Source organism: Passer domesticus, chromosome 2, assembly GCF_036417665.1.
Source record: "Passer domesticus isolate bPasDom1 chromosome 2, bPasDom1.hap1, whole genome shotgun sequence".
In the NCBI taxonomy this organism is placed as follows: Eukaryota; Metazoa; Chordata; class Aves; order Passeriformes; family Passeridae; genus Passer; species Passer domesticus.
This window is the reverse complement of record NC_087475.1, coordinates 4,686,500-4,712,891: the sequence shown is the minus strand read 5'-3', so window position 1 is coordinate 4,712,891 and position 26,392 is coordinate 4,686,500. Positions and strand designations below refer to the sequence as shown.

The 26,392-nt window shown below is 43.8% G+C and overlaps 1 protein-coding gene across 2 annotated transcripts in view; it reads right to left on the bottom strand.

The window, feature by feature from the left end:
* Window positions 1-26,392, bottom strand: part of KCNJ6 (potassium inwardly rectifying channel subfamily J member 6) — a 159,633-nt gene that overhangs the window by 85,215 nt on the left and 48,026 nt on the right. Inside the window, exon 2 of one of the 2 annotated variants that reach the window (XM_064406473.1) lies at window positions 21,869-21,917. The exons of the other annotated variant lie outside the window; for it this stretch is intronic. Within the exon in view, the coding sequence (XP_064262543.1) occupies window positions 21,869-21,893 (25 nt within the window). The 5' untranslated portion in view covers window positions 21,894-21,917. The remainder of the gene's footprint in view (window positions 1-21,868; window positions 21,918-26,392) is intronic. 2 annotated transcript variants of the gene reach the window in all.

Here is a 26,392-nt window from a genome sequence, read left to right as displayed (position 1 = left end):
TATTGATGTTTTCCTGGCTAATTCCTGATAACCAGGGCTCTGATCTTACATGACCTTCATTTCTCCAGAAAGGAAATTCTTCTGCCCAGGAGGATTGATTTCTGATGGAAGTTAGGGAATTAAAGGAACAATTACAAATAGAGAAAGGGTAAATAAGGGTAAATAAATAGCCTTAATAAGCTGGTGTGTTCCTACACATAAATAATGGAATGGTGGAGTGGTTTGGGTTGGAAAGGATCCTAAAGTTCACCCAGTTCCACCCCAGGGACATCTTCCATTTGACCAGGTTGCTCCGAGCCCCATCCAACCTGGCCTTTTCTGTCTCTCATCCTTCCAACTACTTCTACAACTGACAATTATTATTTCTTTTTTTTTTTTTTTTTTTCTGGAGGCAGAGTCAATTTTCAAATATCATTCAGAGAATTGCAAAATAGCCCTGGTTTGAATGGACCTTGAAAGACCATCTGGTCTTCCCCATTCTGTGGGGAATGAAACCCACTGAGATTATTTACCACCCTGTCCAATCACCTCTGGAAAATCTCCAGCAATGGGGACAGGAGATGTCCCTGGGGTTGTTTTTCCAGTGACTGGTTATTCTTACTGTAAAAATTTTCTTTTTAGGCCAAAATGACTTTGAGATTTTTCAATTCTGCTCCTGTTTTCAACAACCAATGCAAAGAGGTGCTCAAGGTCTGTTGCAGCAGGAACACGGATGTTTGTTTGTTTTCTGGAAAGATTATTAGTTCTAAACCTCTGTTTTAGACTATTTTATTAGGAATGTAGGCATTAAGTCAGGTAACACAACAAAATCATGGTGGTGGGAATATCATTAGGCAATTCACAAGCAGGTGGATTTATGCTGTGATCTCTTCCCAAGGGATTGTTAAGGTTTCACATGAAAGCTGGAATACCAAATTCCAGCCTGCACTTGGCTATTTTAGCCTAGAGAAAAACACAAATGCATTTTCAAAGAGAAACACCAGGTGCCCAGAGCCATCCAGTTGTCATGTGAAATGCTGTGGGTTTCAGTTCATGAATGCTGTTGTTTGATGTACTTCAATTTGCCTTTTTTTCTCTTTTTTTAATGTAATGGATTATTAACAACATTCCCCCTCCTTTTTTTTTTTTTTTTTTTTTTCTTTTCTTGGTGGTTTCTACTCTCTGTGTGCATTTTGTGCAATATTGCTGAAGGGTTTTTTTGAACTTGCCTGGTTTGTAGGCAGGGTTGAAGTGGTCCCTGAAGAGGATCTACAGGCAAAGATCTTCATGTCCATCAGGAAACATCCCGGGCCCAAACTGTTGCCAGTATTGCAGATAGCACAGGGTTGGAGACAGACTTTTTTGTCTTGCAAGGGAATTTTGGCCATCCAGAGGTAAATGAGCTGTGACTCTGCTGAGGAATACCTAATCCAAGGTAACCACTCAAATTAGAATGTGCTCTGATTTTTTATAAATTTATTTATACATAATTTTATTTTCTCTTTGTTAATTCATTCCCGGGTTATAGCTTTGGCCTTGTAATATAAAGTGTAATGGATTTTGACTTATTGTTGCACTGCTTTCAGCACCAGTGACCAGAAATCTTCTCCTGAGCTCCAAAACCAAATTTCCTGTGGGAAGAGGGGCTTTTAATAGACCTGTAGTTCTTTTTTTATAGGCCTTGCAACAGCTCCTGAAGAACCTTTGATTTAAGCAGCACCTTTTATCTGCTGTGCTACTTCTGCTGAGGAGAATGTTTATTTTTCAGGTTTTTTCTGGGGTTTATTTTCAGGCTTTTTTTTTTTTTTTAAAGGACTTTAGGTTTTTGCTTGCTACTGATGTCAACAGGGTATTCTGTTTTCTTTGGAAAACTTGGAATTCTTGTAATGGGAGAATAGAGGATTGTCTTGGCCTTTTCACCTCCAGTCTTGTCTGTGGTGTGACCAGGAGCTCTCAGCAAGAGGAGCAAGGAGAAGACACAGAGAGCAGAGGTTTGAGACATGAAATTCTGACATTAAATTTAGAGGTTTGAGACATTAAATTCTGAGTGGTGGTGGGAGATGTGGCTCCCTCCTGTGCAAAATCACTGGAAGAGGTGATGATTCAGTTTGTGTGTTCCAGCTGAGGGCAAAATCCATCCTGAACCAACTGGAACTTGTCCTTAGGAAAGAGTGTGGGCACATGGTGGAGCTCTGTGGGCTCCCTTGGTGCAGGAGGGAACACACAGATGGAAAACCATGGGAGAGGGTTGATTTCCCTCAGGAAGCTCAGCCAGTGGAGCACTGGGGCCATCCTACCCAGCCACCCTGGGAAATGAGAATGCCAGCCTGGGAGCACAATGAGGGTTTTGGGAAGGAAGGAAGGAAGGAAGGAAGGAAGGAAGGAAGGAAGGAAGGAAGGAAGGAAGGAAGGAAGGAAGGAAGGAAGGAAGGAAGGAAGGAAGGAAGGAAGGAAGGAAGGAAGGAAGGAAGGAAGGAAGGAGGGAAGGAGGGAAGGAGGGAAGGAGGGAAGGAGGGAAGGAGGGAAGGAGGGAAGGAGGGAAGGAGGGAAGGAAGGAAGGAAGGAAGGAAGGAAGGAAGGAAGGAAGGAAGGAAGGAAGGAAGGAAGGAAGGAAGGAAGGAAGGAAGGAAGGAAGGAAGGAAGGAAGGAAGGAAGGAAGGAAGGCACTTGTGCACCTTGTTTGGCTCTGTGAAAGAGCATGGGGGTGTTTCAGGCTGAGCAAAGTGCGTGTGTGCACTGAAATTCCTGCCTCTGCCACACTGCTTGTGTGGGGCTTCTTTGCACTGCTGAGGAACACTGACAGCCCTAAATGCTGACACAGATCTTCCAGGGCAATTTTGGAGTGAAGCTGCAGAGACTTGGACCTGGAAGAATCAACTCTTCCTAAACACGTTTGAAAGAAGCAGGACCTGCAGGACCAGGAGGGATATCATGGAATCATAGCATGGCTTGAGATGGAAGGAACCTTAAGGATCATCCCATGGCAGGGACACCTTCCACTGTGCCAGGCTGCTCCAGCCCCAGTGTCCAACCTGGCCTTGGGCACTGCCAGGGATCCAGGGGCAGCCACAGCTGCTCTGGCAATTCCATCCCAGCCCTGCCCACCCTGCCAGGAAACAATTCCTCATTGCCAAGATCCCATCCAGCCCTGCCCTCTGGCACTGGCAGCCATTCCCTGGGTGCTGTCCCTGTATGCCCTGGAAATTGTCTCTCTCCAGCTTTCCTGGGGCTCCTGCAGGCCCTGCAAGGCCACCCTGAGCTCAGCCCAAAGCTTCTCCTGTGCAGGTGAACAATGCCAGCTGTGCCAGCCTTTGCTGCCAGCAGAGCTGCTCCATCCCTCTGCCCATCCTGGAGCCTCCTCTGGGCTCTCTGCAGCAGCTCCAGCTCCTCCCTGGGCTGGGACGGGGCTGGGGCAGGTCTCAGGTGGGCTCTCACCTGTGGGGGCACAGGGGCACAATCCCAATCCTGCTTCTGCTGCCCGTGCTGGAGCTCAGCCCAGGGCACAGGGGGTTGTGGGGCAAGTCCAGCTCTCACCCACCAGCACCCCAAGTCCTTCTCCTCCTCCACATGGGAGGGATAGGATGGGATGTGCTGGCAAACTTGTCAGGGGAAGCTTGCAAGGCATCGCTCTCCCGTTCTCTGCTGCTCCTGGCTTTATCCCCTGCATTTGCATTCGCATAAGCACCAAGTCAGAACAGAAGTTGAAAATCTCCCAGACAGCAGTGATTTGAAGTGCTGCCTGTACAACTTTGCTGAAATATGCATGGAAGGAATTTCAGCTAATACATTATGAATTTTGGTAATGCCACGTCTCTGGCAACCTCAGATACAGATCATGAACATGAATATTTAGAAAATATTCACACAGTGAGGGCTCAGGCTCTGCTACCAGGGAACAGGGACAGGAGCAGAGGGAACGGCCTCAGGCTGGGCCAGGGCAGGCTCAGCTGGGCCAGCAGCAGGAATTTGCCCATGGAAAGGGAGCTCAGGCCTTGGCAGGGGCTGCCCAGGGAGCTTTGCAGTGCCCATCCCTGCAGGTGTCCCCTGGAGGTGGCACTGAGTGCTCTGGGCTGGGGACAAGGTGGGCATGGGACACAGCTGACACTCCATGGGCTGGGAGGGTTTTTCCAGCCTCAGGGATTCTGGGATTCTGTGAGAATTTGTTGTGTGTGTCTGTCTGAACCTGCCTGAGCACACACCTGTGTGTCACACAAATGAGATTCTATGTTTTTTGTAATCACTCCAGGGTTTGATTTTATAATCACAGAGGATTCTGTCTTGATGCACATTGGAGATAAAAATATTTGTATCAATTTTTCCTTTTATCCCTTCAGTTCCTGTTTAGTGACTCTCTGTTCCTAATGCATTTATGGAATGGAAACGAATGATTTCATGAGCTATTTATAGGAAAAACCTTTAAAATCATACTTAAGGGGGGTTTTTTTCATGGAAGATTTTATTTATGATATAAAATTGGAATAAATAATTGCATGCTGTACAGAGCAACAATTCCTTTCTGTCATGCTTTTACAGTCTTCATAATATTCATATCTTTAAAAAATTGGAGTGATAACTTTCCTGTGGTGCCTTCCATCAAGACTAGTTAGAACATATATTAAAATGACAGTTCATTAGGGTGTTGCCAATGTAGCTGCAAAGCTTTCTATCATTTTCTGAACTGTTATTGCTTATATAATAAAGCCACCAGCAAATAATAATCTTCATGTCACATGCTGCTCTTGGGATGGATTTATTGAGGTGAATATAAAATAATGTGAAGTAATGATTATAGGAAAGAAAAACAAGGAGTTACCCCATCAGTCTTCTACACCACTAAAGATGAAATGACTGCTGCAGTAAAATAATACTGTGACAACTTTGTCACTTTATTCTCAAGATGGTGCTAAAGGACTGTGATCCATTTAAATTTGGGGGCTAAACTGCCAAAAAAATCACATATTTTGCTTTGTATGAATTGATGTAATAGAAAAAAATTGATTAATTTTTGTTTTAAAATGCGTGTGTGCTTGGAGTGACACCAATGGCTTTGTTAAACAGACTTTCCTCACACTCAAATACAGCTGAGTCCATCAGGTGACCAAATTTCATGAACAATTTAAGATGAAACTCTTGAGATATAAAAAATTCTGCTCCACTAATTCAAACACGAGCTAAAACCACATGAATAGCCTGGATTTTGAGGTGAAAATGCAGCACAGGTTGTAATACTTGAATAATTGCTGGATTTTACCACAAAGGCTGTGCTAAGGAGCAGCACTCAGACCTTGTAGCTCTAAAGGTTCTGGTGCAGCACCCTTGGGAGAACCCATGGAGAGGGCAGAGCCTCTGGCAGCTGGTTCAGCTTGGATTTGAGGACATTTATGGCTGTTTCTCTCTGTAAAATAACCAACCAGCCTGCTGCTGTTGGGATTTTTTGGGAGCGGCTCTGGACTGGGGGATAAATCCCATCCCACCTCCAGTGCTGTGGGTGATGGCCCTCACCTCACTGTGAGGATGAGGGGATGAATTTCCTGCCTTGGAGACAGGGAGAGATGAAAAATGTGAAAGATTCGAGTGTTTCCCTGTTCTACCTGTGAGAACACATTCCTGGGGATTCTCTTGGATGGCTTTTCAAAGGCAAACATGTCTCCAACTCCCCTGCCTTTGATCTTCCATCTCCAACAGGCCTTTTAACAACAGCCACGTTGATTTACCTGAGTTTATGAAGACTGTTTTCTTTATTCTTACAGGACTCGTGGGCAGAAGCAGCCCAGAAATTCTGCCCAAGATGAAAGAGGGGAAGCTGATTTTCTCTGTGTGGGGAACACAGAAGGTGCTGAGGGCTCCTCTCCATCCCTACAGCAGGGGCAGGTGTCTGCCTGAAGGAGATTAATGATCTCTGCTACTTTCTTCCTCCCTGGCTGTCACTTTCTACCCATGTTTTATAGTCCCTCAAGAGGCAGGGTTCTCCCAAATCCATCAGCACTGGGTGCCTTCTTCCAGCACCTCACTAGGGAGGATGAGGAGTCTGATAAGGAATAGATAAGGTGCGGATGTCTGGCCATGAATGTCGTGTGCTCTCTTCTGCCAGAAAATAAGCCAAGAAGGGAGTGAATTCCTCAGGGCTGTGGAATTAGAAGTTGTTCCTCTGCAAAGGTTTTTCATTAATGGGAGCCAGGCCTTGCCTTTTGTGGGCTGGGCCAGAGCTGGCAGCAGAATCAGATCAGGGTTCAGCACCTCTGAATGGTTTGGGTTGGAAGGGACCTCAAAGCCCACCCAGTGCCACCCTGCCATGGCAGGGACACCTTCCACTGTCCCTGGTGCTCCAAGCCCCAGTGTCCAACCTGGCCTTGGGCACTGCCAGGGATCCAGGGGCAGCCACAGTGTCCTGGGTTTTAAGATATGGTTTGGGGGTGTGTGTTCTATTTCCATCTGTCAGAGCTGAGGCAGCTCTCTGCTGTTCATGGGGCAGTTTTTTCTTTCTCTCTCCCACAGCCAATCCTCCCTCCAGGAGATCTCTGCTGTCCATGGCCACTGAGTGTCCCTGCAGGGCTGATCCAATTCCAGCATCCCATGGGGAGATGCTCCGCCCAGGGCAGGAGCCAAGCATTCCTACCTGGATACAATCTGAGCCTGGAACAGCACAGCAGCCTTTGCCCACTGCATTCCCAGAGGAGCAGCTTTCTCCTGCCCTGCATTCCCAGAGGAAGAGCAGGCCCATCTCCAGCAGTCCTGGAGCTGCAGAGGAAAACTGCAGCCTTGTGCAGGATCCCTGCTGCAGCAGAAGCACAGCTGGCACTGCAGGAGGGCTGAGCCCCCATGGGATGGGACTGTGCCACCACCCTGACCCACAGGGGCACAGGGCAGGTTCTGACTTTGGCAGTGCTGGTTTGTATTACTGCATTTAAAAAAAATTTTCTTTCCTAATAAAGAACCGTTATTCCTACTCCAATATCTTTGCCTGAGAGCCTTTCAATTTCAAAATTATAATAATTTGGAAGGAGGGGGTTTACATTTTCTATTTCAAGGGAGGCTCCTGCCTTCCTTAGCAGACACCTGTCTGTTCAAACCAAGACACACAGCTTCTCTGGGCACCCTGTGCCAGGGTCTCCCCACCCTCCCAGGGAAAGATTTTTATGTCACTGGCATATACCCTAACAAATCTTCACCCTGAATTCAGCCCATTACCACCTCCTCCAATCTAATCAAAGGTTGTGCAAGATACACAAATATTATACACCTCAAATATATGCTTATATATATGTGTGTGTTTGTATAGATCCATTTCAGACACTGAAGAAAAGCTTTGTGGCCATGGAAATTGCTTCCTTTTAAATGAAAAAACCATAGAACCAGGTCTTTAATTCCTAGTACATCAAATATTACCTCTAGTTATGCAGGAAGAGAATTGAGGAGAATATTAAAGCTTGAAATTACTGAGCTGTTTGTAGAAGTAGTTAGTGAACATGGGCAATAATCTGTTGTTTAAAAAGCAAAATCCCCAAGGATCTGGAGTCCATGTGTTCGGTGTGCAGGCATGGGGTGTCTACCTAATAGATTAATATTTCACAGGCCAAGAACAATTTGCATGACAGACTGTAAATTAGAATGGCTCCCAAACCAGCCAGTACAAATGGATTCTGAGCAGTGTGAATCAATAACAGACAGTTCTCTAACAGCTTCCCCTCTGCTGGGGGCTCACAAAAGCTCAAACACCACATCTGTCGTGCTGTTGCCACCTTGGGAATGTCTGATAAGACACATCACACCCACATCTTTGTTCTCGTCAATTCTTTGACATTTTTTGTTGAAAATCCTGGCACAGAAACGTACATTCCTATGTGGAAAATTCAGCTCCTAACAGTCTGCCAAAGAAAACCAAATTTTTTATGTACAGGTGTGCAGCTGGCATTTATTTGAGCACAGTGGCCTCATAGCCATGATCAGTGGTGACCATGGAGAGACACAGTGCAGATGAGGATTTCCAAAGGGACACCAATTCTCTGTTTTCCTGTGTCCCACCTACAAAGCATTCACTGGAGCTGAAAGTGCTTCTGCTCAGTTTGCTAATGGTGTCTTTGTTCTCATCAAGGAGTCCATGAACCCCTCCTATGCTTTTGTGGATCTTTAAAGAGTTTTCTGTGCTTTTCTCTTGCCGAGTCTCAGCTCCTGTGCTCTTTGTCCTTGGTTCTTATTTATAAGCACCTTTTATTTCCTTCTTTTTCTTTGTTTGTTCTACAAACTCATGTTCATTCCCAATGATCCTACATAGTTCTTCTATGACAGGATGAATCTTTTTGACATTTATTTTGTGTGAGTTATTATTATAAAAACAGCTTTCCTCTCAAAAAAACCCAACCCAAGCCAAAATACCACAAAACCAACCAAAAATCCCAATAGCTCCACTCCCATCAGCCTGATCCCTCTGTTCCAATAATCATGGAATCACAGAATGATTTGGGTTGGAAGGGACCTTAGAGATGATTCAGTTCCACCCCTGCCATGGCAGGGACACCTTCCACTGTCCCAGGCTGCTCCAAGCCCCAGTGTCCAACCTGGCCTTGGGCACTGCCAGGGATGTGGAATCCACAACCTGCCTCTACTTTTGTCCCTGTTTATTATCCCTCACCCCAAAGTCTGATGGTTTTGAACAGTGAGTGATTCAGGGGCATACTTCTAGTACCTGTACTTTCAAAGAAATGTGAATTTGAAGAGGTTATCCATGTGGAAATAGGATATTAAGATTCTCACCTTTCTCTTCCCTCCTTGTAACTCTTCTCTGTTTATGTTGCCCTGTAATTAATTCTCTGATTTTAGTTTAATTTCTTTCAGGTCTATCTGACAGCTGAATATTAATATGCCTGATAAAGGATTTTTTTACTCTCCTCCTCTCTTCCAAAACTCTCTCTTGTCTTCGTTCCCAGCTCTGGCTGTTGGTGTGAACAGAGGGCTCTGTTATTTCTGTCTCAACAGCACTTCACCATTTCAGCATCATCTTTAATTCCTCTGCTTTCCCTCACTCTTTCACTGCTTGGTTGGGTGTTCTTGTATTTTTTTTTTCCTATCTGATCACATCCCTGGAACTGCTGTAATGCAAACTCTGTGTGACACACAGAGAGTGAAGCACATTCTGCAAAGCTGCTGCCAAGATATCCCTTTCCTGCCTCTCTCACCCCCCTCCACTCTTCCCTGCCCCAATGGCGTTCCCACTTTTTTCTGCCCTCTGCCTGTATTTTTTTTTCCTCTCTGAAGTTTCTTCTGCCTTTCAGAAAGCATGAGGAATCAGATCCTGGTTTTAGACCTGCTCCTCTCTCCTTTGCCTCTTCTCCTGCACCTTTTACAAGTGTCTTCCCTCAGGAAAAGTCCCATCCTAGGGAATCTCCAGGTCCCTGAATGACACATTCCTTGTGCTCCTTATTGTGAGTGTGAACTCTCTGCTGCAAGAGCTGCACTCATGCCTTGCCACAGTACAGTGTGATTGTCTGATATCCTAAAAAATATAAAACTCTGATGGATGATTGTCAGGGAAAGGAGGAGGAAAGAGTGCTTGGGAAGTGAAGTATCCCCAGGGACAATCACAGCTGCCTGGTCAGTCTTATTGAACAGGTTCTTTCTCAGCTTCAAGGCAAACACTGTGGATTTATCAGAGTATTTCTGTGCATAAGAGGAGTGCAGAAGAGGAAGAAACAAAGCAGCCTTTTTTTTTTTTTTAAACTCTGCAGCAATCCATAGATGCTTGGCTGAGATGGGCTAATATTAAAAAGAAAGCACATTGTCGCACTCTTCCCACACCTCCGAGCTACAGACTGAACCCTACAGAAGAGACAGTACTCCCTAACATCTGACTGAGGCACATTGACTTTCCCTGTGCCAAGAGGAGGATGGAAATGGTATCAACACCTTGCTTTAAAAACGCTGTGAGCAAAGATTAACCAAAAAAAAAACTCCCCCAAAAAAACAGAACAGGAGAAGGCGGCTTATATTTGGAGCTCAAATTGTGATTTACACTGACAATTTCAGTGGTAAGCAATTTCATTGCTTTACTTTATAAATTTTAAAAATTCATTTTAGAGGTTTTTACCTCTTAGCTGTCCCTCAGGCTATAAATTACCTGGACCACAGCAAACCACCAGCAGCTCTGGCAGCACTGCCCATTCTCCCTTTCCCATCTCTAAAAGCAAGATATGCTCTGAAAGTATGAGATAAAATCCTTCCTTCCTTCCTTCCTTCCTTCCTTCCTTCCTTCCTTCCTTCCTTCCTTCCTTCCTTCCTTCCTTCCTTCCTTCCTTCCTTCCTTCCTTCCTTCCTTCCTTCCTTCCTTCCTTCCTTCCTTCCTTCCTTCCTTCCTTCCTTCCTTCCTTCCTTCCTTCCTTCCTTCCTTCCTTCCTTCCTTCCTTCCTTCCTTCCTTCCTTCCTTCCTTCCTTCCTTCCTTCCTTCCTTCCTTCCTTCCTTCCTTCCTTCCTTCCTTCCTTCCTTCCTTCCTTCCTTCCTTCCTTCCTTCCTTCCTTCCTTCCTTCCTTCCTTCCTTCCTTCCTTCCTTCCTTCCTTCCTTCCTTCCTTCCTTCCTTCCTTCCTTCCTTCCTTCCTTCCTTCCTTCCTTCCTTCCTTCCTTCCTTCCTTCCTTCCTTCCTTCCTTCCTTCCTTCCTTCCTTTTCACTTCCCTCCCTCCTTTTTTCCCTTCTTTCCCTCTCTCTCCTCTTCCCTCTCCCTTTCCCAGTTTCCCCATTCCCCTCATCCTCACTGATCCACATCCCATTGTCATTCCGCACCACTCACAAATTCCAGTCCTTCCCCAGATCCTCCCCCCAGCAGATTCTGCTGTTTCAGTTCCCCAACATCCCTGGCTATATTTAGCCAATTTGTCTAACTGAGTAGGGGAAAAAAAAATCCTTTACTTTCTGTAGGGAATACCAGCAAAGCAGCAAATATTGCCATGGCAACGAGCCTCTCAATCCATCAGGCTCCTGCAGTATCTAATACATAATCTGGAAGGCAGGGACTGGCGTGGAGAAATGAACATAACATATTGGCACTTCAGGATTTAATATCCCTTCCCTGTGGCCTTAATTAGCTCACCTTATTTGGGGTAATTATCCAATTTTGGAGAGAAACTTCTCTTTTATTTGGCTTTCCCAAGGAAAGCCAATGTGTGATCTGCCTTCATTAAAATGCAACTTTTGACTTTTTCCCCACAAACATGCCACAAAATGGGAGTTTCTATAGTAACACACAATGCAGGCTCAATTTGAAATTATAATCTTTTGATAAAAATGAGTTTCCCCCAGCCCCCTTCTCTATATATTTTCTTTTTCTTAAAAATTTGGTTTTGCCACTCTGGTTTACCTCTTCTCTGTTCCTAAAGAAGTTTGAAAAGAGTTCCTTAAAATTATAAAGCATTGCTGAACTTAAAATTACACATTCCCCACCCCTTATTTTCATTTGTACACTATATATTTTATATAATTGGGTAACTTTTTCACCTTGTCTTATTCTTCAATTATTAAATTTGTTTGCTAAGACTGTTGTATCCCATGGGAAAAAGAGAAGTGCATTGCAAGGATTGTTAGAAAGGCCTTTATCAAGTTTAGTGATAGGCCTTAGATTTTTAATCTGTTTTTTTCAACAAATTCTGTTAGTCTATTAAATTTTTTTTAAAAATAAATTAATCCCTGACCAGTTTCAATAACATTTAAGAAGCATTTCCAGGCATTCTGCTGCTGAGTGGGAAGATGTAGATCCATAAAATCTTTTGTCAAGGCCTTGGAAGTGGAACTGCGAGGGAAGGAAAAGAGAAGGGTTTGATTGGAGTTGGGGTGTCCAAAATAGGAGCTTGCAGGAATGAAATGTTTAATGGAGAGCCAACCTGGCCTTAAAGTTTTCCAGGAAATCTACAACTTTTCTGGATTAACTCTTGTTCCCTGATATACCTGACTACCAATCAGACAGATCACACCTCACTGGGATCTACCCACTCAAATTTATTGGGATAAAGGAATAATTTCGCAGCGTTCATGAACCTCTCCCTTTCCTTTTCATGTTGTGATCATGGGCACCTGACCAAATTAGGAGGCAGAGAAACAGTAGGAGTTTTTTTGTTCACTTTCAGGGAGTTTGTATGGTGCTTTTCAAGATTTCACTTTGAAACATTACAGCCCAGCACACATGATTGAATGGATTCTAAAAATACACAGCCTTCACCCACAAATTAGTGCACCAGCATGAGTTACTTGTGCCTTAAATAGTAATACTCCCCTAAATAATAATGTTATCACCAAAAAGACACTCAACTGCATGCAAGAGCAATATGCCATAGAAAGCTAACTTAGCAGGAGGGCTGGAGATAGTTCTGTTCTGCTTTATTAAAAAAAAAAAAAAAAAGAAAATTTGCCAGTACACCATCCAGAAGATCTCACAGGAAATTATTCTTTACCTGTTATTAAAAGAACTACTCAAACAATACTAAAACACAGAGCAGAAGAAGAAATTTAAACTGCCACCCAAACTGTCAAGTGAAAGTATAGGTTTTAAACCTCAATAAAAACATGCCATTTCTAAGGACAGGGAATGATGTTGTTTGTTGTCCTTTGGTTTGCAGGTAGGTGAGCAAATGTTTCATGACACATGACATGACTTCATTGTGTAGGATCCCGGGAGAAACAGAGGAATCCTGTGATGTAGAGAGAGCAGGCTCAGTCTGACAATGATAAATATGTCAGACAGTGACAATCATTGTGTGATTTAGCTCTTGTGAATGAAGGAAAATGGTAATTGAAAGTGTCATGATTTGGAAGCACAATCGTCTCCCCATCACTCATCCTCAGGCAGTGGGAGGAGAATGCAGCTTCCCTTTGTTCCATGGGTGAAGTGTGAGCTGCCTGAAGCCATGGAGGGACACTTGGATGCAGGCAGAAGGGTCAGATCTGACCTCCCAGATCCTGGAATCTCAGAGTCCTTAAGTCCCAAAGTCTTCCAATGTCACAGAGTCCCAGCTGTGCTGTCACCTTGTCCCCAGCCCAGAGCACTCAGTGCCAGCCACCTCCAGGGGACACCTGCAGGGATGGGCACTGCCAAGCTCCCTGGGCAGCCCCTGCCAAGGCCTGAGCACCCTTTCCATGGGCAAATTCCTGCTGCTGGCCCAGCTGAGCCTGCCCTGGCCCAGCCTGAGGCCGTTCCCTCTGCTCCTGTCCCTGTTCCCTGGAGCAGAGCCCGACCCCCCCGGCTGTCCCCTCCTGGCAGGGACTTGTGCAGAGCCACAAGGGCCCCCTGAGCCTCCTTTGCTCCAGCCTCAGCCCCTTCCCAGCTCCCTCAGCCCCTGCTGGGGCTCCAGCCCCTTCCCAGCTCCGTTCCCTGCCCTGGACACGCTCCAGCCCCTCCAGGTCTCTTCTGCACTGAGGATTTGAGGTGCCTCAGTACCTCAGAGGTGTTAGGGGAGCAAAGAGAATTGCACCTACCTGAGGTACTTTACCACTAGCTGTGCTGGAATCACCTGTGCCTGCCCTGAAGGAACACAGGTGTTTATTTTGGATGACCCTTTCTGTTTTGCACTACATTTTTCTTACAGGTATGTGCTTTAATAAATGTACTTAAGGAGTGTGAGGATGACGAAGTGGGGGGAGTTCAGCGAAGAACAACCAGGACTGCAGGCTCTGGATGCTGATGTGGATTATAAAATCTAACAGGCTGATTAGAGAGAGGTTCTGCAAGCTGGCAAATGTTTGAAGAAGGGAGATAGGGGAATTATTTAGGAAGAAAGAGCAATCTCTCATTACATGGCAGAATTTCAGTGCAGTGCCAACAGTGAGGATCAGCAGGTGAACACAGCTGTGTCCTCCTTTTCCTGCAGAGAGAGAAGCCTGTGAGACATTCCTAGGCAGGAACAGCAAAAGGAGTAATGCTGAAATCAGGGACTGACAGATTTGGAGGAGCAGAACAGCCCTATTGAGCAACCCCTGCCATCCCTGGATCTGAAAACAGTGCTGGGCTCCCTCAGAAGGGGACAGATCTTGCAGGTCTCTGCCTTCTTGTTGGTTTATATTTTAACAGCTCTCTCACTGTGGGGAATGACTCTCACTGGAGTCTTTCTGGTTTTCTTCTCCATGTAGTTCAAGATATTTTATGGTGAAAGGAATAGTGGTAAATAGAGTTAGAAGAGGCTGAGCTGTGAGTATGGGCAGTCACTCAGCAATAACACTTTGAATTAATGTGTTCTGTGCACACACTTCCAGGCACTATTTGCCTTTAATATGGGTAATATCGTCCCTGTTATCCCCTGTCAAATGTTTGGAGAGCAATGAAGGCAGGTGAAAAATACAGGGAGAACATAGTCCAGCTTCAGGGATTAATTTAATACCTGATTAAAAGGCAATTAAAAGACATCTGTCCAAAACACCCTGAAAAAACCTTTCTCTCATTGTTTATATTGGAAAGTGCAACTGGGCCCTTTTTCCAATGAAGCTGGACATTTCTCTTTCACATCAAATAGTTTATCTTGCCATGCTCTATGATATTTTCCACTCATTGATTCTGGACACCTTTGCAAACAATTTTCAAAGGCTAAGGTTTTAAAAATCCAATACTTTATGGTACTACTTGTTTAACAGCTGTACCTGTACGTCTTAAATGCTTTTTTTTTTCCCCCCCTGGTTTGTTTTTCCCTTAGATGTTAACCATCATTCTTTGCTGTCCCTCACATTCTATTTCCTAGAACTAAAATCCATTATGGTCTTTTCTCTGCTTGATAAGGCTGATCCGGGACAGAAAGGTTTCTACAGCTTTCAGAAATATTGATCCTTTTTTTCGCCCTTGAATTTGACTGATCTGCTCTCTGTGGAGACAATTCATTAGACATTTTTAATGACTTTTTTTATCCTGAGTGAGTATGAACTTCCTGCTCTTTACAGCTGGAGGCTGCACTTCCAGCACTGCACAATGCTCACCTCTCCAGCTAAAGAAGTTGGTTGGCACCTCTGGAAGAATTAAGTGGATGTTAAATAAAATGTAGAAAAAGCTCTGCATTAGAAGAGCATTTAAATTATGAAACTAAGCCCCAAATAGAATAATGGAATGGTTTGGGCTGGGAAAGACTTTAAAGATCATCCAGTGCCACCCCTGCCAGGGGCAGGGTCACCTTCCACTGTCCCAGGCTGCTCCAAGCTGGATTTGAACACTTCCAGGGATAGTTAAAGGGGCAATTCTCCCTGGCCCACAATTGAACATACATTTATTATTTGGGTATGATAAGTAAATGATGTCTCAGTAAAGGCTTAAATCACTTAATTGACATTTTTGACCAAGGTCCTCAAAATCTGATCCTTAAAATCTGAAGTGACTTCAGCTTTCAATATTAAATTTCTGCACATGCTTAAATTCATTATAATTTTCAACCCCCCTGGGCATATATTTGCCCTCTGAAGACCATCTCATTCCTAAGTGTATCTCATACCACAACTCATCCAGAGTTACAAATTTTCCCTTCAGAAGGTGTTGGTGCAATAGGAACCATGGATTGGGATTGTAGAGAGCAGTGTCCTGGGAAGATAGGAAAGTGTTTTATCTAAAAGCTTTGTACCTAAGCAACTTCGATGCAGCAGGGAATCAAATCCCACTTTGTCCTGGGAAGGATGGGACTGGAAAACCCAGCTTGACCCTGCTGTGGGCCACAGGAATGCAAAAGAACACTGAGAATTTTGAAAGAGTGGCAGTCTGACTGCAGCCTCTATTTTAGAAGTGGGTGATTTAGGAATGGGTGACCTGGAGCTAATAAAAAGAAAGGAAAATATATATAAAGGTGGAAGAAACAGGAAATACTCTGTTTCAAGGAGAAGAAGTCCAGTGTAGCTATATGTAATCACTGTTTCTAACTAGAAAACCAGAAATTTTTACTTCATTCATAATTCAGCTCTTGGTTATCTCATCCCTGAGATTTGGAATTTAATTTTCACAAAGATTTTTAGCTTAGCCAAGGAATATTAGCAGTGCTATCAAAATTTAATATGTTTTTGAAAAATCCAAGCTGCTAGAATCAAATGACTTTGTGAGAGTCTTGGTTTTCATTTGAGGGAAAAAAACCAACCAATTTTTGTCCTTCACACTTGCAGAGAAGAGGTAAAGATAAGACCCTTAAAAGCTCAGAGAATGCCAAGAAAATGCTCTTCACAATGTTATATACTCAGGACTGGAAAAGCTGTCAATCATCTTCCTGCCTAAGACAAGTTTCCTTTGTTAATTATTGCATAAATAAGTTCACAGCTCTTCTAGGCCCCTGTCAGTGCATCACTGAGACAATAAAATTCTTGCTTTCCTGCATAATGAATTCCTGCTTCAGAATTTCATTCTCCCCTCAAAACCTGACCTTTGCCTCAAAGAATAAACTGTTTTTTCATTCAATAATAGCAGTGTCCTTTCTGTTCTTTTGATTGTATGCAATTTCTGCTGAAACAAGCAAAATAACAACAACAATAAAATCATACATATTCTGCTTACTTGTAATTCAAATCTGACCAAAGATTTAGGGAGTTAAGTTGGAAATAAATGTTGTCAACCTACATAAACAGTACTGAATCAACAATAATTAGATGTATCACTTCCATCTGTAGGTTAATATTTGGTACAAAACTTCTTCTCCAGTAATAACTGTAACAACAGAACATGAGATAAGAAAAATGCATATTGTGGGAAAAACAGCCTTCCTTGTCTGCTCCTGGCACACCTCAAAAAAAAAAAAAAAAAAAAAAAAAGATAACCAGAGGATATCTGGATATTTTCAAAATAAATTACTCCCCAAAGCACAGGCAAATGTCTTCTTGTATAAGTTTTCTAGGTGTTTTGGAATTTTTGCGTTTGAATTTTGCATTTTAAGAATCTGCACTTTGTAACAAATGGGTGGCACTTGATACCAGTGTAAAATGTTCAGCTGGAGGTTTGTCCTTAGCAATGCTTTCTGAGAGTGAATAATCAGGGCTCTGGAGTGAGGAGATGAAAGCCAGGCTTTAGATCAGCTCCTAAAGGCCTGATTCTGCACCTGCACAAGGGGTGCTGTGCTCACACAGGGCAGCACTGCTGCACCACTGAGTCCTGGTGTGAGCATGAAAAGTTAAAATCTCAGATTCATGGGATGGCCTTAAAGATCACCCAGTGCCACCCCTGCCATGGCAGGGACACCTTCCACTGTGCCAGGCTGCTCCAGCCCCAGTGTCCAACCTGGCCTTGGGCACTGCCAGGGATCCAGGGGCAGCCCCAGCTGCTCTGGCAATTCCATCCCAGCCCTGCCCACCCTGCCAGGGAACAATTCCTCATTGCCAAGATCCCATCCAGCCCTGCCCTCTGGCACTGGGAGCCATTCCCTGTGTGCTGTCCCTGCATGCCCTGGAAATTGTCTCTCTCCAGCTTTCCTGGGGCTCCTGCAGGCCCTGCAAGGCCACCCTGAGCTCAGCCCAAAGCTTCTCCTGTGCAGGTGAACAATGCCAGCTGTGCCAGCCTTTCCTGCCAGCAGAGCTGCTCCATCCCTCTGCCCATCCTGGAGCCTCCTCTGGGCTCTCTGCAGCAGCTCCAGCTCCTCCTGTGCTGGGACAGGCCTGGGGCAGCTCTGCAGGTGGGCTCTCACCTGTGGTCAGACTCTCCTCCTAATTTAGGGGCAGACTCTCCCCCTAAATTCCTGCCAACAATTCTGTAGATGCAGCCCAGGGAACTGAACAAAAGGCAAAGATAAAAGGTGTAATACTAGGGGGAAAAAAGGTGGAAGTAGGAATTTTACCATGTCCTATAGCCAGAGAGAAGGTTGGATATGTATTTGCTGTAATGTACCATACAGCAAACATTCTTACATGTCATAAAACACTAATTCAAAATCATCAGAACTGCTCAAAAATTCCAGACTACCCTGGCATATGTAAATCTGGAAATGCTGTATCTTTCAAGTAAATCAAAATAGAAGCATTTTTTCTCTTTAAAAATTCTCCCTACAAGTCTGAGAGAGCAATAGGGACACTTCAGGCTCAGACACCACAGACAAGAAAAAGAAACCTTTAGGGAAAAGCACTTCATGATAAACCAACTCTCTCTTGGGCTTTGTCTGCTCCTGAAATTCCTTCAGGTTTGCTTATATTCTTTCTACCCTCCCTGAGTAAAATTTGTGGTATCCATAATTCAGAAGGTTTTATCTGGAGTCATCTGAGGTCTCAGTGTTCATCATTTGGAAATACATCCACGGACATTTGGAGCTCACATTTTTGGAACAAATGAAGGAACAACCTTATTTTAAAGCAGCTCTGCTGCCTCTGGCTGTCCTCAGGCAGGTGTGTGTGTGGAGTGACCGGGCAGCAGAGCAAGCAGAGCTGGTCACTGCTGAGTCCCTGCTGGGGGAGCAGATCTGAGCTGGATGTCAGTGTCAGACACCCAGCCCTGCCCTTTTCCCATCCATTCCCAGCCTGGAGCAGCTTCCCTCTGCTCATGGCACACCAGGTCCACATTTCTGCAAAGCTGAGAACTTTGACAGCCTCAAAATGACTTTTCTTAAATACACGAACATATTTGGCTACTCACTAAACATCTTGTAGTGCTCATTCCACAAAGCATTCCCAATGAGGATCATTCCTGAGGACTGGAGACTTTTGTAGAAAATGTTTCTCTTAATAATTGTTTTTAATTGGACAAATAGGTCAGGATGAACATTTGATTCTTTCCTCTGCTGTTAAATATTTGCTCTCCTATCTTCCCTGCTGGGCTTTAGCCATTTGTAGGACTGGTGATGGCATTTGGGTTAAAAATGATCATTGGGGCGTAGGGAGCTTGAGAACAACAGGGAAGGAAGAAAACAAAAGTTGCAAGGAAAATAATTTCATTCTTGACTTCATGGTTATTCTCAGTTTTTAAGTATTCTGAGGTTATATGAGGAAAATTGACTAATTCAGGCTATAAAGAAATTTTAAAATGCATATGGATTTTAAAGCATTATAAAGGAATTCTTGGACAGTTCCCTGGGGCTCAGTGTAATTGTGGTGGCTTTCTATTAATTCTGTGCAAGAGTTGTAAAATAATAACTTGAGGCAAGGAGTGGTGTTATTTGGTATTCATTTCTGCTTCTGTATCAGCTCTGAGGGACTATCCTGAAAAATTTAGCAGAACATTTCTTGCTAGTTTGTACTTTAACGGTTGTATTAAAATGATTTTTCCCCTCACTTTTTTTTTTCAGCTTTCAAGGAAAACAGATCTCAAGTACAAGGCTCTGCCATGATACCTCATCTCTTTCCATCACCATAAAAGTTCTATGGAAAGAGGACAGAAAATAACAGTAATGCAATTTTTTGTCCTTACCAATGTTCCCTACAATGTGACAGAGCCTCTGAGAATGGAAATGCAAAATGTGACAAAAATACGGACTTATTCCTGCTGGCAAAAAACCCCATAAAAAACCAAACCAAACCAAACCAAAAAAACAGCCTTGGAACAACCTCTGCATCAGTGTTCCCTCAATCTCCCTCTTGGTGTGTGATGTGATGTGAATCTCAGGTCCAGGGGCTTTGATTAGTGCAGAAACATCCAGAAAATCTTTATGGAGGGGAAGGGGCAGAGAGCAGTGCTTGGCAACTTCAGCAGGGTGTTCTGAGAGAGTGAAAATACAGAGCAGTGCTGGGAAGGGGATTGATTTTTCCTGGGGCTGTGCAAAGATGTGAACAGAGGGAAGAGAGGAGAGCAGCTCTTGAGCGAAACAGGAAGGCAAGTAATAATTCTGTTATATTGAGAAGTGGTCAAGTCATTTCTTCAGGTCTCTGAAACCCTCTCAGGCCTTGAATGCCCTTCTTTATTTTCTCAGTTCCAAGAAAAAGGTCCTGCAGTCCAAGCCAGAGGTCCATTTATCCACTCCATTTATCTCATTTTACTCTGCACCAGCTTTAAAATAAGTACTGCTATACATTCACTAGGAATTTTATTTACACCTTGCAACACTGTCTAGGATTTATTAAACATATTTTAAAATGCCATGAAATTATCTGAAAATTTCATAAAAGCCTCACATGAAATATGAACAAATCCTTACACAAAGCAGCAGTAAACCCTTTAAGCACCATTCTGTCTCAAAGAAGTCAGATAAAATAATTGGTAGGACAAGCACAAAGAAGGAGCTGCACAGGACATTTTTGGGGTTTGTTCCCAATCTGTTACAAAGTGTTCTGGAGGTCTCTCCTCTGACTCCTCAGAGCACTCAGAAGGTCTGATTGCTTTCCCCTAACACATTTTGGCAATATTCCTTCACCTTGTTTCAGAAGGGTTGTGCCAAGTCCAACAAGTCCCTAGTGAATATGAGAGATATTATTTATCTGTTTTCACCCTTGATGAGAGGTTCCTCCTTTGTTCCATCCATCAGGACATAACTACACATCTATCCAACATCCAGCAGCACCTGATGGGTCCTGGGATACTTCTAGGGGTGATGCTGGACATCCACAGGGAGTAAAGGAGCAGAATGACCATTCTTACAGCAGAGGGCTCCTCTGGGGCCTGGTGGCATTGTCCTTTTTTGGGCCTTGCTAAGCTGTAATGTTGTGATTTCCTCTCTTACCACCCTGGCTTGGCTGCACCATGGAGAAATACTTATACTTATTTATTTATATATATATTTACACTTTGATATATGTACTGCAGCAATATAAAATCAGAGAATCCCAGAATAGTTTGGGTTGGAAGTGACCTTAAAACTCATCCAGTGCCACCATGGACACCTTCCACTGTGCCAGGCTGCTCCAGCCCCAGTGTCCAACCTGGCCTTGGGCACTGCCAGGGATCCAGGGGCAGCCACAGCTGCTCTGGGAATTCCATCCCAGCCCCTGCCCACCACCCTTGGCAGGAGGGTTGGAACAAGAAGATCTTTGAGATCTCCCAGGGCTGCAGCACCTTTTTGGGGGATTGGCTGTTGCTGATAGTGAAATATATTTTTAATATCTTGTAGTGGTGGCTCTGCCCTGCAGTGACACAGGTAAGGAGATACAGGGAATGATTTCAAAAGATAACAAAGGGATTTGGGAGAGTAAAAAGTCAGGGAAGTGCTGCCCTAGGAACAGGCCTTCTGTACAGAAGCAGAAAAAAGTAACTGGAAAGAAATTTCTGATATAAACAAGTTGTGCATATCTGTGCTTATGTCTTTCTGTAGTCTCCGGTTAAGCAGAGTGAAATATTTCTTCCTTTTGAGTCAATTAATTTAAGCTTCCATGAGCTTTGAAGCTGATAAATTTTGGGTAAGAGGCAGTGATCTACTAGGATTTCACCCTGAATTGTCTCCAGATTTTGTCCACAAATAAATTATCCAGCCTGAGTCTCTCAGCTACAAAAAGCTACTACTCCATTATGTAGATCCCAAAATATGGCAAAAATACAAATTCTTTTTTGCTGGCACACATTTAAGACAACACAAACCAAAGAAACCAATGGAAAGTTTTCCAGATACATCTCTGGCCATAATTCCTGTTGGATGAATGTGGCACAGGCAACAATCCTGAATAATTGCACTGGATTTAGAGTGACCTTCTGTAAGCTTGTAAAGGAGCATATGAATCAAGTAAATTAGGCACTTATTAAATCCACAATTAGTTACATTCTATTTTAAAAAACCCCTCAGGCTTACAAAGTCAAACATGGAGCAGGATCTTTGCTGGATTTAAGCCCAAATACATGTGATTTAAGCAGTGCATGAAGAAAATAGCAGCCCTTGTTCTGGGGATTCCTATTTTCTTTTGTTTTATTTTAGGAGTGGAATGATTTATGATGAATTTGGGAGTGAAGACAGGGCTGAATGAGATCCCTGGATAAAAGCACTGCTTTCTGGGTTTGTGGCTTTATGAGAGGGAGTGGGACAGATGGAAAAAGAAAGTGGTTGAACTTCCTATTTGTACTCACTCATCGACTCTGTCAATTTGGCCATCTCTGTTTCTCTTTGGGGCTTCTCCTGGGGGAACAGACAAAATGAAAAACAAATATATATATATTTATGTAATACAGAAATAGAAATACACCTGAGTGCAAATGGCAATGTGAGGGGAGGACATTCATCTCTTATATATTTCTGTTTTATTTAGGGATTTAACTTCATTCCTAAATAGATTGAACCTCTGTGGGCTTTGGGGTTTTTTTTCCCTTGTAATTTCTCAATTTTTCCTACTATGAAGTGTGAAGCTTGTATTTATTTATCTGAGTGTATCTAGCTAGAGAAATTGAAATTATTCCATCAAAGTGATAACGGAGGAGGAAACCCTCCCCTGTTTTTCACTCTCTGCTAAAATATTCCAGTGTGTTAGGCCTTTCTGACAAAAGAGCAACCCACAAACCACTTACACTGCAGGAAAAAAGCACTTATTTGGAAATAAATAGATTTTTTATGGGAGCTGAAGTAGTGTGGTGTGGCACTGGGCTGACACTGAGATGAACTGAGATACTTGAGGGACTCCCAAGCAAACCTGATGGTCTTTGTCTCTTGTTCCTTGCATTATTTTATTTTAGTTTATTTTTTTTTCCTTTTCATTTCAGACATTTGTATCTGAGACAGAGGTTGGTCAATCAAAAGTCCTTGAATTTGGTGAAAATCCAATGTCTCAAAGTGCAACTCAACTACAGCAGTAGAGGCTGGGCCCAACCTCCTGATTTCAGAGCCAAAGTTTGGGCAGAATGAAAACAGCAAAGCTCTCGGAACTCCAATTTTGAGAGGATGTGGTGGGGCTGTTGTGACCCCTCTGATCACTGTGGTGGCTGAGCACCACCTCCCCACCCCTCCACCTGTGTCAAGGCTGTGAGAGTGGCTCTCCTGGGCCATGGGTGAGCAGATCTCAGCTCTTTTTTCCTCAAAAAACCTCAGTAAGGGAGAAAATTTCCACAAAAATGTGACTTCATTGGGCAGTATCCCCAAACAGAAGCTCCTTTGCTCTGGGACAAGGTGCAGGGTTTTGGTGACCTTCAGTAACTGCTGGAGTTGCTGGGGACAGCAGTCAGAGTGGTGACATCTCCCTTTGACTGGGTCTGTGCTAAAAACAGAACTGGGGAAAGGCACAGGCTGAGAATTCACAGAATTCACAGCATCACAGAATTCCCAGAATTCCCAGAATCACTGGGTTGGAAGAGACCTTCAAGACCATCGAGTCCAACCCAGCCCCAAGAGCTCAACTAAACCCTGGCCCCCAGTGCCACATCCAGGCTTTGTTAAACACCCCCAGGGATGGGGACTGCACCACCTCCCCGGGCAGCCATTCCAGAACTTTATCACCCTTGCTGAAAAAAGCTTTTTCCTGATCTCCAACCTGTATTCCCTTGGTGCAGCTGCAGGCTGTGTGCTCTGGCTGTGTCAGTGCTGCTGCAGACAGAGCCCAGCCCCAGCTGAGCACAGGCACCTTTCAGGAGCTGGGCAGGGTGAGGAGGGCACCCCTGAGTCTCCTTTTCTCCAGGGGAGCACCCCCAGCTCCCTCAGGGCTTCCTCTCAGGGTTTGTGTTTCATTTGCCATGAATTGTCCCTGCCAGGTGTTATTTGCCAGGACAATGTGCCAAGGACCTTTGGGTGTCACATAAGCAGAGCCTGCTGCAAGGGTTCCAGGCTGCTCAAAGGCCGGATCAGATCCTAATTCCAGAGGAGCTGAGGTCAGTCCACCTCTACTTCAGAATTCCAGAATCCCTGAGCTTGGAAAAGCCCTCCAAGGTCATCAAGTCCCAGCTGTGCCTCATCCCCACCTTGTCCCCAGCCCAGAGCACTCAGTGCCACCTCCAGGGGACACCTGCAGGGATGGGCACTGCCAAGCTCCCTGGGCAGCCCCTGCCAAGGCCTGAGCACCCTTTCCATGGGCAAATTCCTGCTGCTGGCCCAGCTGAGCCTGCCCTGGCCCAGCCTGAGGCCGTTCCCTCTGCTCCTGTCCCTGTTCCCTGGAGCACAGCCCGACCCCCCCGGCTGTCCCCTCCTGCCAGGGACTTGTGCAGAGCCACAAGGGCCCCTGAGCCTCCTCTGCTCCAGCCTCAGCCCCTTCCCAGCTCCCTCAGCTTCCCCTCACAGCCCCTCCTCTCTCCTAAATACCTTATCCCAGTCCTGGATTTTATCTGGCACAAAAACCTAAGAAATATTTTCTGTGCTAAACAAGCCACTACTTGCACTTCACAAAGTTGGGCTTCTACTGAAAGAAAGAAAAAGGCTCAAATGTCACAGTAATAGGAGTTAATGGCATTCATGCAACTAACAGATAATGCTTCAGAAGTGCATTCATACACCCCTGAGAGCATTTTATATGAAAAGAAAGGTTTAAGGTTATGTCCTGGATCTGAGTGAGGACAATGCCCTAAGCCATGCTGATAATGTAGAATCCAGCATCAGATTCATGAAAAAAAAAAAACAAGAAAGGAAGGAAGAAAGAAGTAGCACAAGAGTGTAATTTTTTTTACAAAAAAAAAGGTCCTCTATGAAAGTTTTTTTTGCATGGCATTAATCATCAAAGGAAAGCACAGCACTCTGAAAACCATCAGGAATTTGTGTCTGTGGTGATTTATAATGTGACCTTAAAACACCTCCTTTTGCTACAGAACTCAAACTTTATCAGGACTGAACAGTTGGGAAAGATCAATTTGAGCCCTGGAGATGGAGGGCTGTATTTATTAGACTAATAACAAATTGATATTAAATATTATTACTTTCCTCTTGCTCATTATTAAATACATTTTACTAATGATGAATTCTCATGACAAAGGAGACTTGAATGGCATTTCATTTTAAAGTAAAGGTATAATATATAATATCAAAGGACAAATTTAGAGTTTTTGAATTTATTTGACTTTTCTTAAAAGAAATGCCCAGGACTACTGAAGTTCTGGTCTTCCTTCTTTAGTAGATAAAATTATCTTTGTATGCATCCAATTTCTGAATACTAAAAGTTTTTAAATTACATCTAATTTCTGATACTTTTATTGAAAAATTAACCTTTGGTACTGTTATCAATTAACTTCAGACTCTATGAAATTGTTATATAAAATTTTGTCCTTTTCCCTTTTTCTAATGATCATGAGGATGTGCACATATACACCCATGAAGGTCTGGAAATTAGGATAATTTTTCCACACATCTGTTTCTTCAAAATGGAATATTTTAAGGGAGCTAGAACACCTCTAAGAAATTTGTTTTTTGATGGCAGATAAAGAAGGAATTCCACCCTCTCTGACAGAATGAGTTCTAGCAGATTAACTTGGGGGAGAATCAAACATTAAAACATACTTTTGTTCCTGATTTTAGCAGATGTGAGTTTGAACACAGGCTGACAGCAGAGTGAGATTTGCTGCCTTCAAAAAAAAACCCCAAATCCAAACCACAAAACAAAACAACAAAAAAAGCAAACAACAAAAGGAAACAAGATTAAAAAAAAAGGCAAACAACACCGTGTTTCATTTCAGGACAGGAGTTGCCTTTAAGGGCTGACTGTGGTTGTATTTCCTCTGGAGATTGCTGGGTAAACAAGAATTGCCACCTCAGAAAACACATCAAGAAAAGGAGGACTCATTTTTTATCTCTCCTAACACAGTGGTACTCATATTTCAGGTTTTTCATAGCTCTGTAGTCAGCACTGAGTGATTTCTGCAGGGCATTTTGAATCCATGGGCTCTTGCTGCCAGTGCCTGCTCTGTGGTGAAGAACCCAAATCTTCCACAAACTCAGAGGAGCAGCAGAGCCAGACCCTGCTCTTGTTGGGTGTGGATGTCTCACACGGTTACTGACTTCTGGGTGCCTGAAAAGCACAAATTCTGCTTTTCATACTTGAAATGATGTGAACTTTCCAAAGTGCCAGCAATAGGCGATGTTGTGGTGCAAGGAGGGATGTGTGAAATTTAAATTAAGTGAAGCATGATAACTTCAACTAGCAAAAAGGGCCATGCTTTGTATTTTTTGCATTGTTTGTGAGGTCTTTCATTCAACCGAGGGTGTAAAAAAGAAGATGCAAACTGTCCTTTTCTAATGGAGTTTTTATTTTTTGAAAGCAATATCGTTTCTATCAACTTCCTTCAGACAAAAGAGTGGCTGCCCAGTCCTACAATACCTGAGGCTGTGATGTCCTGCCTTGAACTGAATTTAATCTCAAATTATTGTCATGCTGTTGCAACATTTATGGGTTTAAAGGGGCAACATAGAGAGTGTGGCTCTCACGTCACTCCCTTCTCAGCCAAAGAAAGTCAGGCACTTTTGGATAAAACTCTCCTTGTCTGACAGCCTGTGCTGCAGAGTCTGCCATGCTTCTGTCACAGGGGTACAAGAAGACGTCAGGAGTTTTGAGCTGACAACCAGGCAGCACAAAAATAACATTTTCAATGTCAAGCAGGAGAAGATTGAATCAAATTCCAGATGGGAATCAAAACATTGAGTTCCCAGGTCACTTGTCTCATAATGGAATATTCTTGGACAGGACAGTG